The sequence below is a fragment of the Lepisma saccharinum genome, chromosome 14 (assembly GCF_977018435.1).
Source record: "Lepisma saccharinum chromosome 14, izLepSacc3.1, whole genome shotgun sequence".
Classification (NCBI taxonomy): domain Eukaryota; kingdom Metazoa; phylum Arthropoda; class Insecta; order Zygentoma; family Lepismatidae; genus Lepisma; species Lepisma saccharinum.
Window position 1 is genome coordinate 42,510,835 of NC_139242.1, and position 24,072 is coordinate 42,534,906.

The 24,072-nt window shown below is 38.8% G+C and overlaps 1 protein-coding gene across 1 annotated transcript in view; it reads left to right on the plus strand.

Moving 5' to 3' along the window:
• The window catches only part of LOC145998815 (serine/threonine-protein kinase 16), a 36,724-nt gene extending 14,504 nt beyond the window's left edge, over positions 1-22,220 (plus strand). Inside the window, exons 3-7 of the mRNA XM_083135455.1 lie at positions 839-1,073; positions 3,560-3,764; positions 4,299-4,453; positions 15,330-15,464; positions 17,157-22,220. Coding sequence (XP_082991581.1) covers positions 839-1,073; positions 3,560-3,764; positions 4,299-4,453; positions 15,330-15,464; positions 17,157-17,273 — 847 coding nt within the window. The 3' untranslated portion in view covers positions 17,274-22,220. The remainder of the gene's footprint in view (positions 1-838; positions 1,074-3,559; positions 3,765-4,298; positions 4,454-15,329; positions 15,465-17,156) is intronic.
• The last annotated feature ends 1,852 nt before the right edge of the window (positions 22,221-24,072 follow it).

The following is a 24,072-nucleotide window of genomic DNA, read 5'->3' on the forward strand; positions in this document are numbered from 1 at the left end:
ACTTACATGGAAACTTGCTATAGTTGAACAAGTGCATCCTGGTGCGGATGGACTAGTGCATGTTGCAACTGTTCGCACTTCGACTTCAACTTATAAACGTCCAGTTAACAAACTAGTGCCTCTTCCAATAGATCATTAGTTGTACTTTTGTTGATCGACTCGATCAAGAGGGGGGACTATGTTTGGGATAGATTAGTGTATGTTTTATTATTTGTGTTATCAATGTATGAAAATTTGTATATTTTAAGTATTCATTATACTTGTCGCCACTAGGTGGCAGGACAGTGCAGACTCTGCTTCGGAGACTGTGCAGGGCGTGGTACATATCGGGAAATACCCGCACTGTACGAGAGAAGAACGATAGACTTTGCTACACGGTGGTCGACTCCATTCCAATGTAGTCCAGTGTCAGTGTACATTAAATAGTGTATATAATCAGTCCAGTGTTTAAATTAGAAACGCAACAGTCATGTTCATATTTCACTGTACGGATTTTCTAATATCCATCTTCAAATCTGTACTATTCAGATATGAGGATTATCCTTTGCATCCAAAATGGATAACAGATAATTTGAAATCTGGATTTGTTGCTATCCCTACATGAAGTATTTAAAAATATATATATTTTTGGGAATTGAATTTGAAAATTTTCAGCCACCACGGTGACCGGGTGCTCTGTATTTGTGTGCTTCTGCTTTCCAATATCAATATCACTGGCATCAGTTGATACCAATACATTGGTATAAATATCTTGCCAAAAGAAATTGATGTTGCTTTCGGTTTTTTTATAGAGCAAGGTTTCATTATTATTATTATTATTATTTTATGATCTTTCCAGAGGTTTCAGCACTGTGGAGCTTGTAGAGGATGTTCACAGCCACAAGCTGTATGCATGCAAGAGAATGATCTGCCACAGCCCGGAAGACCAAAGAGTATCCCTCATAGAAGTGGAGTACCATAAGCAATTGCAGCATCCTAACATCATAGAATGCATCGACTCTACCCTAACAGGAAAACCAGATGCAATGCTTAACTCCACCAGTGAGGTTCTAATGATTCTTCCATATTATGAGGTAAAAATTGCCTTGTTTCCATTTGCTGGACTATCATTTTAGTGAATAAGATTCAAGAGTGTTTAAGTAGTAACATATCACTTGTGAAATCATAGCAGTGTACATATTTCATATTTTGAGCACATTTTATGCAAGAGTTCAGTGGAGGCACCTTGCACACTGATTTGTATCCTACTTTAAACTGTAGGTCCTTCTCAAGTAACCTGTGTGGACTTAAAACTTTTTGACTAATAATCTCATATGATTTGTAACTGCTGCCTCATTTTTCGTATCGTTGGTTCACTTCCCTGTTCCCACTGCATGTGTTCCTCCCTTCTTTTTAAATCTCATAATGTGGTTAGTAGTCTTGTCATTTTTCTCAAAATGTGTGTGTTCCTTTCAACACTGCTGTGCAGTTTCATGACAGAAAATGACTTCACAGATGCGATCAAATATTGAGTTGGGTTGCCAGCATTCAGGCAGCAAAATGGGCTTTTTTGAATGACACTAGAGCCGAAAAGATGCACCAACAAAATAAAAATGTTACTGAGAAAAGTTATTTGTTTTGATGTCCTCTATATATTTCTGTGGTCCATGGGCACCATTAATATGACACCCTGTTTGGATGACAGAAAACTTGTAATTAGTTTTTCCAATCTTCTTGAGACACCTCCATAACATGGTTTTTGAACGCATCAACGGCGTCTTGCACCGACGAAAATCGTTGTCCACGGAATTTATTCTTGACATTCGGGAACAAGAAGAAGTCATTGGGTGCCAAATCAGGACTGTATGGCGGATGACCCATCAATTTGATTTTTTGACTGTTCATAAAGTCGGTTGTTAGACGAGAGGTGTGACTGACAGCTGGCATTGTCTTGATGAAGAATGATCCGACGGCGTTTGTTTGTTTTCCGTATTTGACCGAAGACCTCTGGCAAACAAATTGTTGTGTACCATTCAGAGTTGACCGTTCTACGTTCCTCTAAAGGCACAGTTGCCACATGACCAGTTTTCCCGAAAAAACAGGCGACCATTTGTTTCGATGTGCTTCGAGTGCGAACAACTTTTGTTGGATTGGGTTCATCTTGAAACACCCATACAGTCGACTGCTGTTTACGTTCCGGCTCATATGCATATATCCATGATTCGTCACCTGTTACAATCTTATATACGTCTTTTGAAGCACCACGATTGTATTTATTGAGCATTTGTATGCACCAATTGACGAGAGCGTCTTTTTGAGTTTTTGTCAAATTGTGTGGGATCCAACGAGAACATACCTTTCTCACAGCTAAATGATCATGTAATATTTTATATATGCTGGTGGAACTAATGCCTATGGTTGCCTCAATCTCACAGTATGTCACATGACGATCTTGCAGTATTAGGTTTTGCACAGCATCAATGTTTTCTTGAACAACAATTGATTTTGGACGACCTTCGCGAATCTCGTCGGTGAACGAATGGCGGCCACGATTAAATTCGTTATACCACCGTTTCACAGTGGCAAAGGATGGGGCTTCATCGCCAAATGTGGAAGTAAGTTGTTCGATGCACTCTTGTCTTGATAATCCACGTCGAAAATCGTAAAAAATTATCGCACGAAAATGTTCACGAGTTAATTCCATTTTATTGTTGTCGTGCAATCTCCAAGGCAACATAAACAACACAAATCAAGCTAATGACAAAACATTTGAAGTACGTTATGGTCAATAATGCCAGACGATTCCGTACAAACGTCAAATCGTGCCTAACTTCAATCAGTGTTGCCAAGGCTCAAAATATAAATAGTGACCCTCGTATAAAAAAAGGTCATAATATTCATTTGTTTAATGTCGCTTCGGTCTTCATCAGTTATTTGCAAGAAATTCACCCAACTCTTTGTCAAATTCGGGCATATAGTTATTGTGCAAGTATGGAGAGTATGTTGAGAAATGTTCTGAAATATGGAAATAATATGAAACAATAACTAAAATATGTATAATATGTGCCAAAACTTATATATGTACAAATAAGAAGAAAAAAACTGAATTTTTCGAGTCTACATGCCATGATGCACGAAGGTAATACAAAATATAACTGATTTCAGCCTCATACATGAATATTTCTATCAAGGGACTTTTTTGCTTTAAAAATGTGCACTTTATTCATAGAGACTAATTGGGATTAGAAAAAAATAATAATATTAGTGTCAACTCATTGTATGGTATTTCCTTGTAATGAAGGGGTTCCAGTTAAGACTCATAATGATTCAGATCCAAATTTAAACTGTAGGCCCACTCCCAGTTAACATTTCTGTCCTTAAAGTGGAATTAAAACCAAACTCAAATGAAAGCCCATTGTATCGAGCCAACACTAATATTGTTCACTCATTCTGGTCCCAGTGTTTTGTATTGGTCTAAAGGTGTAGAATAAAGGTATCATATGAAGTAACTTGTGACTACCATTCATTAATGGCATGGTTTTTTATTTTAATTCTCATGTTTTGCCCCCCTTTTTTTTAGAGAGGAACTTTGGCAAGTGAGTTGGAAAGGCGTAGTGAAAACAGGGAACATTTTAGTGAAAAGCTGCTCCTAAAGATCTTCCAACAAGTGTGTGAGGGTGTGAAATTCATGCATGAGACAAAACCTGAACCGTTGGCACACAGAGACTTGAAAACAGCCAATATTCTGTTAGGCGGTGACTATTGTCCTGTTATAATGGACCTTGGTTAGTATGGATCCATTTATTAAGAAATTACATGTAAGGAGGTAAGGAGGATAATATACCTAAAATCGAGCTTTCACTGCATATTATTATTATTTAAAAAAACATTCAAATTTCCAGAATTATGAGTGTGTCATTATTTTTCAATGTTGAACCACAAGAATAAAATTAATTCATGTTAGGGGTATAAAAAATGCAGTGTATTATAATAAGAAGACGTGAGTTACTAAATTATTTCCACGAAACTTACTTGTAAATGTTCTATTAGATCCAGTCTCATATCAGTGAGGAAACAACAGGAACCGGAAGTCAACCCAACAGTGAAGCATCGAGTTCCCCAAGTGGATGGTGGCAGAGGCCACCAAAATTAATAGAATATTTACAAGTAAGTTTCGCGGAAATTATTTAGTAACTCACTTACATCTTCTTAATAAAATTAAATTCAGTGGTAAAACAAACATGAATAATTAATTTTGTAAAAAAGGACTGCAACATGTAAACCATGTACATTCATAACTCAAAATAGATTTTTTGCAGGATCTGTTGCAAAAGCCCGGGTGAAGATTTCAAACAGTAGTGAAGCTCAGAGGCTCCAAGACACGGCAAGCGAACGATGCTCAATGCCATATCGTGCTCCAGAACTCTTCAATGTAGAAAGCTTCTGTTCTGTCGATGAGAGGACAGATATTTGGGTAGGTGATTATGTCTTTGATGTGTGTTTTTGTACATTTTGGTTCATACAATTCAATGTGTTATAGTTACTGTGGAAATATAATTATATTTCTGTTTTGTACATGTATCAAGACACAACTCACGCTTGATATTTGAATATATTTTTATGCATTGTACATCCAAGCATTAAGTATTGAATTTCATGTTTTTTTTATTCAGGAACACAAAAGCATACAGATAATTGTAATTGATGTTTGTATTACCAGTGGTCTGAAAGTATCAGTCGGATTTTATTTATAGACATTGAACAATACTTTTCTGGTGTTTTGGTCTTCTGCAGGGTCCACAAAAAAGCACCATGCCACTTTGTAAGTTTCTATTTATTTATTTATTTATTTTGCACCAATATTGTATGAAAAACTGTAATTTGTGGTTGTGCATAGTATTCTGATGTAATGCTTGAAAGCAAAACTGTGGTAAATTGATGCTTATAATTGGGCAGCTCCAGGAGCGCTAAACGTTGAAGTACACCGAGGTAACAAGGTCACTGGAGATGCTTGTTACCTTGGTGTTGTGAGTTAGCAATTGCTACTTCAGGCCGCAAGGATCTTACGCACTACTAGGTAGTAGCAAGATGGTGGACAGGGGGCACTTGCAGAATAGCTTTGAGGGTATAGTGTACAAAGAGATGACTTCTGATTCCATAATTGTAAATATGGTACATAACACTGTTCGTAGTAACTGATAGAAATTAGTGGAAATAGATATCTTTGTTAACTTTTCCGGCCTGTCAGTCAAGTTTGACTTGCAGTGTGAAAAGCATGGTTCACAAAATGATTGTCAATTCTTATGGCCTGTTGCTCCCTGCTACTCAATTCTGCATCCAGGAAACACTTCAAAGCATACCCAGCCCAGAAACCGTACTTTGCTCCAATGTTGAGCATTTCTGGAGTGGAATACTCACCCACTAAGGCTCATTCAGTATATAACCGGAAATATGTTGCAACAAATATTTATTACAAGCACCAAAAGAACTACAGTACTAGGTTTCAACATATTTCCCCTCCTAGTTCAGTGCACCTACGCCAGCACTTGGTAAGGGCACTGATTCGACAGTAAAAAAAAATATTTTGGATGTGTGCGTAACTACTCGTTGTGGTGGGGCAATATGTAAATAACATGAAATTTGTTCTGAAGATTATTATTGATCTTAAGAAAATATGAAGATTAACCCGGCATAGCTCATACAAATACAAACACAAGTAATAAATAACCTTCATGTATCTTATGGCCATAAGTAAATGTTTGTTGGGATCCCTTACCTTTTATTGTCACTTATGTGATGCACTTCCTCACACACACTGCTCCTACTTTAGATTGAAGGGGATGGCTGTGGTTCGTTGTTGAAGGGGGGTAAAAGAGGATTGTTTACGGCTTCAGGTCAGGTTGGCTGATGTTCCGGTCACATGGTGTGATCTGCTTCATGTATTGTTCAGTAACCACAGGGAAGTAGTTCCATTTACACAAAATTAGAACACAGCTCTTCTTGCTGCACTGCGCTGTCAGCTGTCACAAATCGCACTTCACCTACTTTGGTGGCTGATGCTCCTGCGACATGTTGTGATTAACACGGGTAAGTAGCTCGAATTACACAGGAACAAAACACCGCTCCTTCCGCTGCACGGTGCTGCCAGCTGCTCAACAGCCACTCTTCAAAATACTTTGGTAACGTGTCTCCTTGCATCGCTGGATGCCATACGCAAAGTTTAGCCACACTTCGAAATACAGCTCCTCACTCCTCTCACATCTATATCCTTGTGTCCTGTCTTTTCCCAAAGACGCCCAAACTTCCCCTGTGTTCTTCCAATGTTGCCGGTTTTAGCCTTGTACAGTGGCTCTAACACACACACACACAAACACACAAATACCCAAAAGGAAGAAAAAACTAAGAAAACGCCAAAATTATATAATAAAAAATTTAAAAAAATAATAAATTTAGGGTGGCACTACATCTCCCCCCTCAGATAATTAGGATAACGAATATGAAAATAGTATCATAATTATCTGAACCTATTTTCTTAAACTTAAAATAAAGGTTAAACCGGGGTAATGCCCCTTCTTTCCCCCCGGCTACGCAAAAAAAAATAATAAACAAACCCACTAAAAGCATTCACAATAGCAATAATCACTCTTATTTTAAAAAAAAGGAAATAATAGAAACTCACACCAAGAAAAAAAATATTATATAATTGCATTCCCAAAATATGTTTACTCCTATTATTTACAGCTTTCCTTTTCTCCATTAACTCTTATACCCCTGCCTGGTAAACCTCGCCCGACAAGGTGCAAGGGAAAAGGGGAGGGGTTTTAGCTTCGACCTTTTCCTCCCTCCTTTCTGCAGGCCAGAGCCTCTTCTTTCCCAACCACTTGGGTTCACGCTCTCGAGGGTCCCTTTGTATTTGGAACAGCAGGTTGTCCTTGTCCCTTTGCCGATGTATAAGGTCGCAGGTTCGATGTATTATACACTCCAGCCTCTTTGTTACATTGAAAGTCCCATAACAAATATGCATTTGGGGCCACCCGTTTCTTTATTTGGAATGGGCCCACGTAAAGGTGCACAAATTTCTTGCAAATTCCCTTTTGAACGTCCGAGAACGCAAATGACTTTCTTAAAACAATATCTCCTGCCTCGAAGGAGGTGAGCCTTGCCTTGTCATGTTGCTTCTTGCGGTTCTTGGCCGCTCTTTCTTCGTTTTCCTTTGCTCTCAGCAGCTTCCATTCATAGCGTGGGTCATCATTCAATGAGGGCAATTTAAAAAGTTTCTTGATCTCGTCGTCCGGTTTCCTGTTGAAAAACAATTCCACTGGAGCGAAGCCTGTGGAGGTATGAACCGCCAGATTTAAACACTTTACCATATCGGGGATGTGTTCCGGCCATTTCTTGTGGCTCCCATCTATACACAGCCTAAACAAGCGTGAGATCTCTCTCATGCATCGCTCGACGGGGTTCGACTGAGGATGCTTAGCGCTTATAAAGTGTGCCTCGATGTCTCTCGACTGAAGCTCTTCTTTCCACAGTCTCGAGGTGAACTGAGTGCCCTTGTCTGTGAGAATAGTTCTCACGTTGGGACACATTATCAAAAATTCGTTCACTTTTCCCAAAACGGCCTTGGTGGTGGCCTTTCTCAGAGGGTATATCGCGATGTATTTGCTAAACAAGCAGCACATAACGAGGCAATATTCCAAGCCGTACCTAGCCTTTGGCAGCGGCCCGTACAGGTCCACCGAGATCACCGCTCCCGGTTTGTCGGCGATCACGGGATGCATCGCTCCCTTCACTTCGTAATTAAGGTGCTTTGTCCTCAAGCAGAGGTCGCACTCGTTGACAAACCTTTTAATTTGATCCTTCATCTTTTTCCACGTGAAGTGTTCAGCAACAGCCCAGTGTGTCTTCTTTTGTCCGAAATGGCCCCGACCGTGATAAAATGCGATTAGCTCTTTGGCAACTTGCTTCGGAACGCACACTTTAAAGATTCCTCGCTCTCTTTTGCACAATATTCTATCCTTCAAGGCATAATCTTCGAGCTTTCTCGCCCTTTTTCCATCTCCCGATTTCAACATCTCATCTCTTATTCTCCCAAGTTCAGGGTCCTCTTGTTGACGATTTGGCAACTCTCGCATGAATTCTACCAATTCAGGCGATGGCTTGAAGTGTATGTTCGCTATTACCTCGTGCGGCTCCTTTATTTCGTGAACGGTAGCGCTCCTTGCGCCGCTAGGGTAACGCGAAAAGAAGTCCGCCATGTTTTCTTCACCCTTGATGTACCGGACATCAAAATCGAACGACTGTAGGAACAATATCCACCCCGCTATCCGTGGGTTTGTTAACCTGCATGTGAATAAGAATTGTAGCGCCTTGTGATCCATTCTGACAGTGAACTTTCTTCCCAGTAAATACACGGCGTTTTTCTGTATGCCATAAATAATAGCTAATAACTCCTTCTCCGTTATTGTGTACCTCGATTCGCAGTCGCTGAGGACGCGGCTGTGGCATGCAATCAGCCGAGGACTCCCTCCATCTTCTAACTGGTACAGCAGACTGATGATAGCTTTGTCGGAAGCGTCTGTCTCCAGATACAGCATCTTTCCAGAGAGAGGGCTACGGATTATCACATCCTGCAAATACGCACGTTTTATCTTCTCGAATGCTTCCTGGTGCTTAGGCAACCAGACGTACGCCACTCCCTTACGAAGAAGTTCGAGAAGGGGCACCGTGAGCTCTGAATGATTCACCTGGAAAATCCTGTAAAACTGCAAGTGGGCTGAGAACGACTTCAGTTGCTTTGCGTTCTTTGGCCTGGGAAAATCATTGACGGTCTGTAGTTTCTCTGGGTCCTTCCTTATCCCGTCGGACGACACCTTGCATCCCAACAACGAAGCTTCCTGCCTCGCAAACTGGCACTTTTCTAATTTTAGCGTTAACCCTGCTTCTTTCAGTTTGAAAAAATGACTTGCAAATGCTGCAAATGGTCCGAAAAATCATCATCGGCAAGAGAAATATCGTCACAGTAGGCCGCCATGAAATGACAAGTTTCATCATCCAACACTTGCCGCAAACACCTTATAGCGCTCGCTAACGCTGTCTTCAACCCAAAGCAGAGTCTCTGAAATGTGTACACAATGCCCTCGTACATAAAACCCACATATTGCTGGTGTTCTTCTTTAAGGCCGATTTGGAGAAAAAATTGCGATAGGTCAAGGCAAGAAATATATTTCTTTCCTTCAAATCTCTGAAGCACTTCTACTATGGAAGGGGGAGAGTCGTATTCTGGCTGTATTCTCAAGTTGGTACCCCTGGAATCGAGACAAACTCTGACTGATTTTCCTCCCGGTTTTCTCACGCAAACAAGTGGATTCACGAATCGTGCCTTTGCTCTTTTGATAATCCCCCACTGTAACCACTGCTTAATTTGTTTGCTTACATCCTCCCGGTACTGGTAAGGAATGGGATACACTTTCTGAGTGAAAGCTTTATCGTCTATTACGTCGATTTCATGCTCGTATCCACGGACCAACCCTGGTTTGTTATCAAATATCTCCCGATATTCGAAAAGCAGCTCTCTTAATTTTCTCCTTTGTTCAGGAGTCAACCCTTGCGCCCTTTCTACGCTCTCGTAAATTTGGATGTTGGTAGCCCTAGTTTCTTCTATCGCGTGGCTCTGTGATTCTTTGGTCCCTCTCTCAAACCTTCTAAACGAATCTAGCGGCTGATCTTTATTCACGGAGTCCCTCTCGTATAAAGCTTCATTTGAAATTACATTCATATTGTGTACATCTCCCTCCATTACATTCTCGAAAGATTCTCGTCCTCCTTTCTCCCTAACCACTGAGTGATTTTCTTCACAAAATTGATCTCCCTCTACTAAAAACGCAGGCTCCTTCTCGTGCCGGCAGCTACATCCTTCAGCCCCGCACACGTTTCCTGTATTCGGACCCACAGGACCCATAGTTGACATAACTTCGTCCCCACAACGACAAATAGGCTCCATACAAGAGTAAACTATTCGGAAATTGTGCAACTCCTGACACGCCGCTGGCTCATTAAATGTTGAAAATTCTATTTCTGTGTACCCCTTCTCAGTTCTTAATTTTAAAACATGCTGCTCATAATTCAGGATTGCATGGTTATCCTCCATGAAATCAGTGCCCAACAAAATTGGCTTTACTAAATTTCTTATCACTAAGCAGTTTACATCTATTCCAGTCCCTCCAAAATTCATATTTAAATACGTCTGTGTGATTACTTTTGAAGCTTTAGTCCCGAATGCCGAGACAACTTTCAATCCGCCTACGGTAAGGCAAGGCAACCGTGGGTTAATTTTCAATAGCTCCAGCTATAAACTCTCGCTAACGCATGAATGTGTAGCCCCCGTATCCACGACTGCATCATAATACTTTCCTTCTATAATCACATTAATTTCAGGCAACGACCTTGGGGTCTCTTTTCTCGAGGTCTGGGGTTCCTCTACAAATTCATTTAAAACCGAGCATACATGCTTTACAGCAGTCTCGCACGAGCTGGCATCCCTATGGCTATCCTGAGGCTCACTTTCTTCGGGTTGATGTAAACAACTCTCAACCTGACCCGCAAAGCCCCCGCTCAACGTGCTCTCCCCTTGTCATGCTTCGTTGTCAGGAGGGGGTGGCCCCCTCCCACTCTGACTTTCAAACGTCATGGCGTTTATGTTAGGGAAATTTGGGGGTGATCCCTCCCCTCGGGCACTCCACCCCCCCTCTTCTCCATCGTTGCCAAACGTCCAACCTACTTGTCGGTTTGGCTCCGTCTTCCTCGCTGGAAACCTCCCCTCCCCCGAGAAGGTTGGTTGGGAGGGTTGTCAAATTCTCTCCTGCGTCTGTTGCCGTAATTGCCCCGTGACCGAGCTCCCCTCTCGGAGTTGCTTGGGCCTGGGTTCACTTCCATAAAATTTATGGGTCTCGGACGATGACGTGGGGATGACTGACTCGAAACACCGTAGTTCATTGTTTCCTGAAGTTCTTTCAGTAACCCGAGTAACTGACTGCTGGTGTCGATGGTCAACCCAAGGAAACTCCTCTGCACAAACGGGGGAAGTTGCTTTATCCCCAATCGAACCAAGGCCTTTTCACTCAGGGGTTCGGGAAGGATGGCATTCCTTTCGATGAGTTCCATGTAGTACTCACAATAAGTCTTCCCGCCCCCGGCAACATAGCGGTTCGTGAAAATCTCAGCTTTCAGGCGCAATAATTTTTCTTCAGATATGAAATACGACGCAAACAGTTCCCTGAAGGTGGCAAAATCTCTGCATTGCTTTCTGTTAACGTTGAACCAGCTGAGTGCGGCCCCTTTCAATGACAAGCTCGCCACGCCTACCTGTTGTTCAGCCGGGATTCGAGCCAGGTTTATGTAAGTTTCCAGCTCCATGAGATAAGAGCTGGCTTTCACTTCATTCTCCGAACCAGAAAAGCTTGGCAAGCGCATGTCCCTGTGCAAGTACATATTACTTGGGGTTGTACTACTATCGCTGCTCGCCGCAGGGGATGCCGCGAGCAACTGTTCGCTCGCCTCTCCCGAACCCTGGACTTCGTTCAAGCGGGCGTTTAATGCTTCTATTTCTTCCCTTAAATAATTTTTTAGTCGGCTTTCATGATGCAGCAAAACCCCATTAATCTGCTGCGCAACATTTTGTCGAACTTCCTCTGCTACATTTTCCTGAAGCTCTGCTACAGACTGCCTTATTTCGGCCGCATTTTGCCTACATACCTCCGGTTCGCACCCGGAAACAGCCGCCAATCCCTCGCTTAAATTTCCTACAGTTTCTTCTAAAGTACTGGTTCTTACGACAAGCTGATCCACAATTTTCCGTGTCCCTGCGCTACCTTTTCCCACATTATCTATCCTACGGGTCAGATTTCTTTCCATTTCAGATTGCGACTTTTCGAACCGACGCGCCTGTTCCTCCATCCCTTCTCTAAATTCTCTCCGTAATTCTCTCATTTCCTGCTTGAAATCCATCATCATCCTTGCGAGGTCATTTAATGTAATCGCGGCAGCTTCCCCCCTTTCAGATTCAGACTCCAGTATTTTCCCTATCCCGTTCTAAATTCCCTAAATTTTGTACATCCTCTTCTAAATTTTTTGTGACCTGATTAGCCTCGATGAAACTAGAAATTCGCGTTTGCTTCCTCGTTAAAACCATGATTGTCCCAAACAATACAAAGAAAACATAAAATAACTCTATAAATGCCTTAAAAAACTATGATAAACGAAACTTACAAAAAAAAAATTGAAAATGACTCACAAAGCATTACTGTTTTTAGTGGATTTCTCCCCTTCGCTAAGAAGAAAAAAAAAAGAGAAAAAAAACACCCGCATTATTTAGGAAAAAGTAATATTTAAGAGAATTGGCCAAATGATGTGCCTGAATGTAAGGAACTTCCCCTTTAATTTAAATAAAATTTCATCAATGCAGTCGCTTGGGTGGCTTGACAAAAGACAAACCGGAAAATAAGTTTGAAAGCTAAACAAAGCATGACTGATACTGGCTACTGACAACATAAGTTAGTTGCTGATATCAAGATGAAAATATGCTAATTTTACTGATAAAGTTTTGAACAAAAATTGTCCTTTCTTTTGTTTAAGCCTAAACATCGGTGGTAATCGTGCCCCTTAGTTGGGCTGCCAGTTGTGGTGGGGCAATATGTAAATAACATGAAATTTGTTCTGAAGATTATTATTGATCTTAAGAAAATATGAAGATTAACCCGGCATAGCTCATACAAATACAAACACAAGTAATAAATAACCTTCATGTATCTTATGGCCATAAGTAAATGTTTGTTGGGATCCCTTACCTTTTATTGTCACTTATGCGATGCACTTCCTCACACACACTGCTCCTACTTTAGATTGAAGGGGATGGCTGTGGTTCGTTGTTGAAGGGGGGTAAAAGAGGATTGTTTACGGCTTCAGGTCAGGTTGGCTGATGTTCCGGTCACATGGTGTGATCTGCTTCATGTATTGTTCAGTAACCACACGGAAGTAGTTCCATTTACACAAAATTAAAACACAGCTCTTCTTGCTGCACTGTGCTGTCAGCTGTCACAAATCGCACTTCACCTACTTTGGTGGCTGATGCTCCTGCGACATGTTGTGATTAACACGGGTAAGTAGCTCGAATTACACAGGAACAAAACACCGCTCCTTCCGCTGCATGGTGCTGCCAGCTGCTCAACAGCCACTCTTCAAAATACTTTAGTAACGTGTCTCCTTGCATCGCTGGATGCCATACGCAAAGTTTAGCCACACTTCAAAATACAGCTCCTCACTCCTCTCACCTCTATATCCTTGTGTCCTGTCTTTTCCCAAAGACGCCCAAACTTCCCCTGTGTTCTTCCAATGTTGCCGGTTTTAGCCTTGTACAGTGGCTCTAACACACACACACAAACACACAAATACCCAAAAGGAAGAAAAAACTAAGAAAAAAAAAGGACACCCTAGCCAGTGTAACTTGCCTGAAGAGCCCGGTTTTCCCTCTCGCCATGCCAAGCAAGGGACTGGGTGCGATTTTAAAAAAAGAACTGGTAAACTAACTGATAAAAGAAAAACGAAACGCCAAAATTATATAATAAAAAATTTAAAAAAATAATAAATTTAAGGTGGCACTACATCGTGCACCACTGACTGGACTTCGTCGTCATTCTGGAACCTCGATCCACTGAGTGCATCTTTCAGTAAGCCAAAGTTGTGGAAATCGGAAGGTGCGAGATCGGGTGAATATGGAGGGTGGGGTAAGCACTCAAACTTTAGGTCCTCGATGGTAGACAATGTGACATTGGCAGTTGTGGTCTCCCATTGTCATGGAGCAAAAGCACACCAGTGGACACCAGACCACATCGTCTCTGCAGAATGACTGGTTTCAGTTTTTCATGCAAAAGGTTGGAGTAGGTGGTACTGTTTACATTATGACCTCTGGGTATGTAATGTTCAAGAATTAGCCCCTTGTGGTCCCAAAACAAAGTTATCATGACCTTTCCGTCGGTCTGGGAGACGAAGGATGTCGCCATTCCATTCTTAAATTGTCTACTTTACCATATCGATTGAGCACTTACTTCAGGAGAAATGAGATAAGGTCAGATGGTATTTTGCTGTTTACTGAACTAAACAAATAATAGTAGGAGGAGAAGGGTAGGTGGCTCAGGGATGCACCAGCACTTACCTCTGCTTCCTGGCAGCGTCACTGGCTGCTACTATCAATGATCCATCAACTAATTCCAACTGAAATAAGGCCTGGTGACAGGGCACCCTTCACTTAAATAGTAGCCAGTTCCTCTGTACTTTGCAACCTCCATTTCCTGTGAAATTCTCCTCTGCAAGTTGGAGCATTCCAGGAGACAGAGGAAACCGGATGTGAAGTACACCAGGAAGCAAACGTTCTGCACCCGCATCCCTAGCCATCTACACATTGTTGCCCTCTTACATTCTGGTTCATAGAAATGAACCCAACTTTCATCTCCAGTGACAATACGATGAAGAATACCTCACCGTCAGCTTCATAACGGCTCAAAAGCTCCCTACACACCGCCTCGCCTTCATTTCTGGTGTCAAACATTTCGGAACCCACCTCGCACACACTTTCCTGAACCTCAGTATGTCATGACTGATATGTTAGGCTGATCCTACACTTGGAAGCAATTTCACTGACAGAAATACGCTGGTTCAAGTCCTCCACTTGAGCAATATTGTTTTCCGTGACTGCAGTGACAGAGGGACCTGGACGCGGAGAATCTTCAACACTAATTATGCCCTGTTTGAACTTCTCAGCCCACTCGTACACTTGTGATCGAGTTATACATTTGTCACCATACTGAACTGTCATGCAGCGATGAATTTCTATCGGTTTCACGGCTTCACTCAACAAAAATCTCACGACACTTTGCTGCTCTATCTTAGAGCACTCCTGTAAGGTTGCCGCCATCTTGTGTAAATATTTCCCAGCATCCCATACGCGAGGCAGGTGTGCCAACCCCAGCTATGAATAGCTTACAGATGTCTTCACAAAATAACAAACATATAAGAGTCACGGTCGTATTTTAGATTTTTTATACTACTTTTCCGGTTATTTATTGAATGCACCTTGTATTAATCAATATTTTGAACAATTTTTAATTACAATTTTCAAGCATCAGTATCGGTATTGGTGGGAATCATTAAGAGTGTCTGCACTGGTACAGATATCTGTTCAAAGTGTCACGATTAGCCTAAAGTAGTAGAAAAGTGATGCTAAATAACAAAAATACAAATACTTTCTTGTGCGTTAATAAAGTATATGTTAATCGCATGACTTTCTTTATTTTCAGTCATTGGGTTGTGTTTTGTATGCCTTGTGCTACTACAAGTCTCCATTTGATGCAGTATATGAAAGAGGCGATAGTGTAGCCTTAGCTGTAATTAGTGGAAATATCTCTTTCCCGGAGCCAACTCCATATCGTCCAGTAAGTTATTAAATTTATAATTGTTTTAATGGTTTTCATCCTTAAATTAGTAGGGGAAGTTAGTAAATAGGTCATAAACAGATGAGGGATAGCTGAAAATAGTGGTGAGTGGTTTTTAAAGGTGTCATTAGGTGGCAGTACAATCTGGCTTGATGCTATTCAGTTAGCAGTTGGTAGATAGCAGATGCATGCATAAATAAGCAGCTCAGTTTTAAAATGGCGACCTCTGCTCGAGGAATGTACGTTAGAAAAGCAACGCTCTGTTTGCATTTTTTTTTTACCACCAGCAAAAGTACTTCATAAGGAAATGTTTCTTGTTTGCAGTGAGAAGTGTTTGTCATGTAAAGCAGTGCATAACTGGGTCGAACATAAGGTGCTACTGTGGCTGGGACAGTAGCTCAAAGACTTTTCTGCAGCAGGTTTTGGGGCACTGATAAAGCGATGGGATAAGTGTATCAATATTGGTGGAGTTTATGTTGAAAAATAAAAATAGTTTTCAAGACAGTATTTCACTTAGTACTTGCTAGATAAGTGTTTGTGACCTATTTACTGACATACCCTCATACAGAGTATGACAGATCAGCAAAATATGAACATATCATGATCAAGAAATCAGAGTAACAACTTGCACTTTATACATTATAGTGGTTCGCACCCCACTTTACCTTGAGTTGCATTTCGATTTAGCCCATTTGTGTCTAAGGGGCATGACCAAAGCAACACGTGGCACATCGTGCTTGGAAATGAGCCAATCAACAGCAACGTTTCACACTGTAGAGGCATGACAGGCTGCACAAACCTGCATTCGATTGGTGAAATCCTCAATCGTCGCATGGTTGCTTCCTTGTGAGATCTCCCTCAAAGCAGTCACCCTTACTTGTACTACACTGTGTACAGGTAAAGCCCCACAGACAGTAGTGCCAACTTTTGAAAAAACATTGGGTGGGCTGAACTCGGAGATTCGTTTCATAATTTATCCAATAATACAATAATATGTATATGCTATAAGTAGCCTGAGGATTTACCCTAAAATGTCTCTTTTTTGTTCCTTGGCAGAAAATGTAGTCCTTTATGTTTAAAACCTATTTCAGGCCATTGCTGAGATGAATACATGAATTTTATACAGGCTGTTGTTTCATATTTTAGTCATAAGTGCCTGTTTTGAAGATAAGTGCTTTTTTAGTCCCTACTCTGGATAATGATGAAAAATCTGCCAATGTTGGTCAATTTTAGTACCTATCATACCTCATCGTGGTTATAAGCTTTTTTTCTCCCTTACTTTTCTAATAATGATGGACCACTAATTGTGTAAATAATATGGACACTAAGAAGTAGGATCATATGAAATATTTTGGTAAGTCAGTAATAAAGTTGTGAGAATTCTTTAGGTGTATAGCAAACCTCCATGGTGCAGTGGTTAGCAAAGTGCTACGATGCCGTGGGTCCTGGGTATGAGTGTTCTTTGGGAGTCCCCCTTCATCAGCTTCATGATATCATCACTCATCCTCATCTTTGCAATTAGCCAAAAGTGTCAGAAAAGAACGTAAAATAAACCAAATCAATCAGTCAATAAAACATTCAAGAAAATGCTATTCAGTACTTGTTGTTATTTTTAAAATAAAATAATAAATATCAGGAGGCTCTTGAATCGGAACCATGCAGTGTTGATGAATATTCTTGTTTTCTCCAAAGGAAATTCATGATCTCATTTTGTACATGATGAAAGTGAATCCAGAGGAACGTCCATTTATCCACAATGTATTGGAAAGAGTTGGCCAAGTCATAGATCAAGTGGAGAACAAAGTCTAAGGATTTGGATAATTTGCAGACACTAGCAATGATATTTATAGTGTAAAGTGCAGCGGTTAGTGAAAAGTGCCACGGGAACAAACACTCCAATAAACAGAAGTAACATAAGTTGTGTGGAAAGGGATGGCGTTGTCTAGTACTATATTTTTTATAGTTTCAGTTTATTTATTTATTTAATGCCTGTGTAGACATCATGGGAAAGGTTACTGTCATGTATGAGAGGTGAATAGAAGCACGGAGAAAGGTATTTTTTATATATCACAAATTTTAAGAAGTTTAGTTTCAATTAAGTTTTATTAGGATTATTTTTTTATGTGGTGTGATTGATTGTTTTAGAGTTTTTATAGTTTATTGCCAAATCTTATTACTTTTTCTGATATGAATTGAATGTGAAAGCAAAACAGTGGCATAAAACTGTTGTAACTTAACAAAGGTCATCAATGCAATTATTTTCATTAATAAACTATTGATATAGGGGCCTTGGATACATTTTGACATACTAATTTATCATTAATATGCATACATTATAGTATAAGTATACTGTCAAGATATATCAGTTTTATTAATGTTCTAAGGTAGAGAAAGTATGACAAGGTAATTAATTTAAAGTAAGGAGATCTTGTGCAGGAAGTGATAATAGTAAAATTCTTATTCTGTGTAACCTGTGATATAATACAAACTATTGTAAAATATGTTAGTCTATTTCTGGTGCAGTGCAAAACATGTACAAACAAAGCAATATAAATCAGTTAAACCTTATATTTAAATACCACTTGCATTCTGGGATCAGCTGCAATGGATATTAACTGTGAATACTCCAGAAGTCGGGAAAGGATGAGCTCCCCCAGTCAGTAATTACACCCTCTCCCCTCCAAATAAAATACTGTAATATATGTTAATTAATTTTGCATGATACTTGGCATTTTGTAAAATGTGATTTGTTTCGACAAAATTTTCTCTCTTCCCTACCTCCCCCACTTATTTTTTTTACTGGTGGTATTACTGAATACAAACCTCTTTAGTCATTTTAGTCTTTTGACCTCATTTTTTAGTTCTGTGTTTGGTTTGAAAATTAGAAACTGTCTGGAAGGTAATTAATGTATGTAAAGTAATTCAGTCCAAGTGACACTGACATATTTTAAGTTTCCAAGCCTCTTAATGCATTTCGATTATGTGAAACCTGTTTATCCTTTTAGATTTAGAGCTGTTGTGGTACTGCAATTGCTTCTAATATTGATACCAACGATTTGACTGTAATTTAATATCCATCTTAATAGTTATAAAGATTACAATGTAAAAATTATTTGCAGCTTATCATGCCTATCTCTTTTGCTCTTAAATATTGTTTCATGTTTTTAAGTTTTTGCAATTTTAAAAATATGTTTTTCGACATGCAGTAGTATCACATGATTATAGAAAGTTGTGATAAATTATTTAAGGCATGTCTCATATGACAACATCTTAAATATAATAAAAGGTACCCAACTTTACCAATAGGCAATGGTATATTCATCAACAATACTTGCAACCATTTTAGATAATGAGAACGATCTCTTTGGTATAACTTTATATTAAGAGCTTTAATTCTCACTATCTTCCTATCAAAGGGCTACTGAAAAGGACATAGCATTAGATCAATAGCTGAAATTAGTGGACACCCACAAACATAATCAACAAAGTACAAAACAATCTTAACGAAGAAAATATAACTACCTAAGCAACAGGAAAACCAAGTGTGGACTCAGAAACTCCTCTTGAAATATGGGTCTAGATTAAGTAGTAAATCAGGCAACTAAATTAACAAAAAACTTACATACGATAAAAAGGAGCAATGTTGATTCTCTACTAATAAATTGAGGCATCTATAGTTGCACTTGTTCTTCTGACAAACAATATATAGTGCAATTAAAGAGGAACATTAAGAAAAGAGTACATAAACTTAACCTAGATAACAGGATACATAGAATTAAATGTAAAAGAATTATGTACCTTCCTAAATACACACAATAATCTTAAGTGTCATGCAGGTTTATAAACCAATATAGGACAACAACAAATGTTGCATGTCAGTTTATTTGGAACAACAACAGTGTAGGAACGTGGGATACTGAAGATTAAACAGCTGGCTACTCCCACCCACTTGTGTTGGCCTCCTCCCAGTTCCATAGGAACAAGTTTTAACATTCACCTTTTACATGGACTAGAACCATTTTTACCTTCCTATGGAATACTCCCTCTTGAACTTTTAATGAAGCAATCTCTGGTGTGTCATTATAAATTACTTCTTACATAATTTATCCCTGCACATGCCAAGTCCAAGGTGAAAGTACCTTTTATTATATCAGTTCTCATAAATATTTTTTGCTATCAAAGTGGATAGGAATTACTTGAATATATAGTATTTGACATCCAGAATTTTTGATCATCAGTGTTTGTTATTATCAAACCAACACTCCATTACTGGTTCACCGATATTTGTAATATTTATACCATCTTAACCCCTTACCCATTCTATCTAAAAGGTTTCGTCCCTTACTTTATGCATTTATAAGTGTGAATAATCACACTTCTCTCATAGTAAAACAATAAATAGTACAGTGGAACCCTGATTTTACGTTCCCAGGTTTTACATTTTCTCGCATTGTACATTCAATCTTCATGGTCCCAGTAGAATAAAATGATATAAATTATTTCCATATTTTACATTTTCCTGCATTTTAAGTTCTTAGAACTTGGTTCCCTGAAAAACGTAAAATCGAGGTTCCACTGTATTTACATTCAGAACTATGATGTTAAGATATCACATTTAACTTTTCAGATCATGAACTTTAGTACGTCAACTATGACTAGATTTTACTATGACTAGATTTTGAAAATTATTATTATAAAGAAATAACTTATCTCTTCATCTAAATTGGTAGGAAGAACCTAATATTTTTCTATATACGTTGTCTTTTTGAAACTATATATGTAGTTTGAGGCAAAGTATGGTGAAGTGGTATAGTGAGTTGTGGGCTCCACAGTTGTTATGAACGGTTTTCTCATGTTCTCAGATATACTGTATTTGTCTGCATGTAAGATGCACCAGCCTATAAGACTCACTCCCTTTTTTGGACACAATTTTTATTTAATATTATAATTAATTTACAGTATTTCAAATGTAAAGTAACATGTAGGTCTTCTTTCAACAAATAACTTACCTAATCTGACTAGGAAAGAAAATGGTATTTGCCGAAAGAAGTTGTCAGAGCAACTCTGCAATGCTAGTCACAGGAGTAAAAGTTGTGGACACACATTATACTGCTGCGGTATTTTTTCAGATTAAGCATCATGTGATCGCTACAAAACCCTTGAATCATTATATTATTTATATCCAGTTTTTACTGAATAAATTTCAGTTAGAATATTGTTTTTCACATAACTTTTTCTTGCATATAAACAAAAGACATGTATATTCAGGAATTTTGAGACAGGTTACAAATGTTAAGAGACGGGTATGAAATGTTTGTTTCCTTCTTAAGAATACATGTTTGCAAAATGACTAATACTAGATTCACTTGTATGTATGTGATATAGTTTTGTATGACAATCATGGTTGTTGTTAATTTAGTTTGACCAGATTGTATATTTATAAAGAATTTGTATGTAGTCTCTCTTTGAAGTATGCCTCTAAACTTTGGAGACAATTACATTTTTAAATCAGAAATGCTTCTGAAGACTACAGTTGTCTCCAAAATTCTCAGTTCTACAATGCAGGTACAGTTTATGTCATAACTAAGAGAATTTTAACAATTTTCCCCAGTCCAAAGTAATAGGCATATATTCACATATTCATATTTATACCCTGAATGATACAGAATTATAAAAATATCTTTGCCTAGGTGAAACAAATTATTGTCATGTTACTTCATGAATAAAGGTGTAGTCAAAAACTTTGATTGGTCACACTTTACTTTTTGCAATGCCAAAATCGTCCAAATATTTCTGCTACTTGTGGGAATTTCATTGCGTTTATTCAATGCTTAGTGCAGTTTAACCTGAATGTCATAATTAATCACAAAGTGGCATCCTTCAAGCAATTAGGTATATTTTTTTGCAACTTGTCACTTTTCTATCATAACCATTTTCGATGTTAATGTCTCAAAACACTGTATGAAACTAGGTTCACTTATACCCTCTTGTCAAATCAATTTATTATGAACAATTGCTTTTAAAGGAGAGAATGTAACTGTCTCCATGTTCTTTTTCTTTTATTTTTTTTCTGGCATGCCTTTTAAAATGCAAATATTAAAAACAACCCTTCTGGCCCAGGACTTCATCTATAAATGACTCTTCATCACAGCATAAGACTGGAAATTTTCCCAATTTTGGACCAGTTTCATACATATAAGCTAATCTTGGAGAGAACTGATTTTGAGAGTGGCAGAAAATGCAGCACATAGTCATACACTAAATAGGAATTCTCCAATTATTGAATTTTTTGACTACATTTAATATGTATAAAACTGATATTTCACATGTGTCATCAACATTGTAAAATTAGCCAAATCAGAGATAGCATGTACCTTTCTTTGGTGGGTCCAAATGTTTGGATCAACCATGTCTTGTCCTAATAAAGGATCGAAGCTGATCCTAAAAAACAGTACATGCTGTAACTGTTGCATTGGGTAATTATACATTTGATGTGTAATGTAAGTACAGTATTGGCCAACAACAACAGACTGAGAGTACATTTTTAAGAAACAAGACCTTAGAACAGTAGTGAAAAGACAGAATGATTTTAATTATATGTTATATGGTATAGTACAAACTATAATTTACACAAAAGATAATTCTGTGCATAGTATTATTTATTCTATGGCCATTCTTCCAATAATATCAGACTGTATTCATTAGCTGTTCCTATTCATAATCTGTAAGTTTCAATAATTAATAAAAAGTTACATCAATCTGATTTTTTTCTCAACAGCAAATTATCCTGTCTGATTTACATATATTTATTTTTAAGTTCCCTCTTCTAGATCAGTGGTTTCCAACTTCAAAAGGTCCGAGGGCCAAAATTATATCCAGCAGTTGATTGGCGGGCCGCATTTTTTTTGGGGGGGGGGATTAAAAATTACAAAAATTGTAAGTACTGAACAGAAAATGTAGTAATTTCACATGATCTAAATTTCTAAAATGAGGCAATAAAAATAATGGATTCACAAATCAAAATTGTATAATTAGAATTTATTTCTCAAAAACCCAATACTTATGGATGAATTGAAAGAAATGAAAAACACACCATACAAATAAGAATCCTTCATAGTAAGTGTTCAATGTGAAAATTGAGGCCGATCTGCTTCTTTTATTAAATTGGAATGTCCACTTGAATTTCTGTATTTGAAAGTCTCAGAAGGTGAAGCAGTGAAGAATCTGCCAGTCGGCTTCTGTAGCGCTTCCTGATGAACTTCATTGAAGAAAAAAGACTTTCACACGTGTATGTGCTGCCGAACATCGATGTCATTCTTTGCCCAAAACTACGTACATTTGGAAAGCGTTCTTTTGAAAAGTATTTGAAAAACTCTGGCCCCTTTTCTTGCCTAGTTTGAAGGAACACATCGCCTTGCAAATCACACAATTCAAGTTGGAGAGAAAAGCTTCTTGTTCTTCGATGTTAACGCCAAGAGGATTGCTAAATAAATAGCTGGATGCTGCTTTTACGTTCTTCAAAATCTTTAAATCTGGACTCACACTCATCCATTATTTCTTTAATATTTACACTGAATTCTGAGAAGTCCAGTGTTTCTTCATCTCCTGCTAGCCGCCGACAGCTTGGAAAATGGACCAGGTTATTCCTCTCCAAAGTAACGTTGAAAATCTTCAGTTTATTACGAAACCCATCTATGTTTCCCATTAAATCTGACACCAGCTGGTTTCTTCCCTGCAGATTCAAGTTCAGTTCGTTCAGATGACCTGTGATATCTGTTAGAAATGCCAGTTGTTTAAGGAAATTCATAAATAGAACGTATTTTAATAAAAATACATAAAATGAATGTATTTTGGAAACTGGCTTCGCGGGCCGCAAAAAATGACATCGCAGGCTGCATGCGACCCGTGGGCCGCCAGTTGGAAACCCCTGTTCGAGATTATATTGTATGTCTTTACTACATAATAGAGATAGACCAATACGAATTCTTTGCAGATACAAATGTTATGTTTTTTCAGGTTGATTGATTGATTGATTTGGTGTTTTAAGTCCACTTTATGCACAGGAAGGCTAATCGTGACTGGACCTACAGTTTAAAGTGGGATCCGAACCACTATGAGCCTCCACAGGAGATCGAACCTGGGACCCCTTGATTACAAGGCGACGATGCTACCCCTGCGCCATCGGGGAGGTCCATATTTTTTCAGGTGACCAATGTAATGTTACCAATATACTTATATCAGCCAAAACTGATGCAGTATCAATTAATATGTTCCATCCCTAATATATAATTTGAAGGATGGGACAGTTGGTTTGTTTGTTTGAGTTTTTGTGTTAAGTCCACTTTGTACACAGATACGCTATCAATCCGTACTCTATTGGTATTGGCTGTTATAGGCATATTTTGAAGTCTGTTTACTTGTACATTTGATGATGATATTGCTGATCTGACACTCCTATAACTAGCTTTTAACTAAAAAATTCTGCCATTTTTTTACCTTTGTAATGATAATGAAGGGGTCCCGGGATCGATACCCAGCAGAGGCACATTGCACAGTGGTTCTAACTGTACTTTAAACTGTAGGTCGAGTCCCGATTAGCCTACCTGTG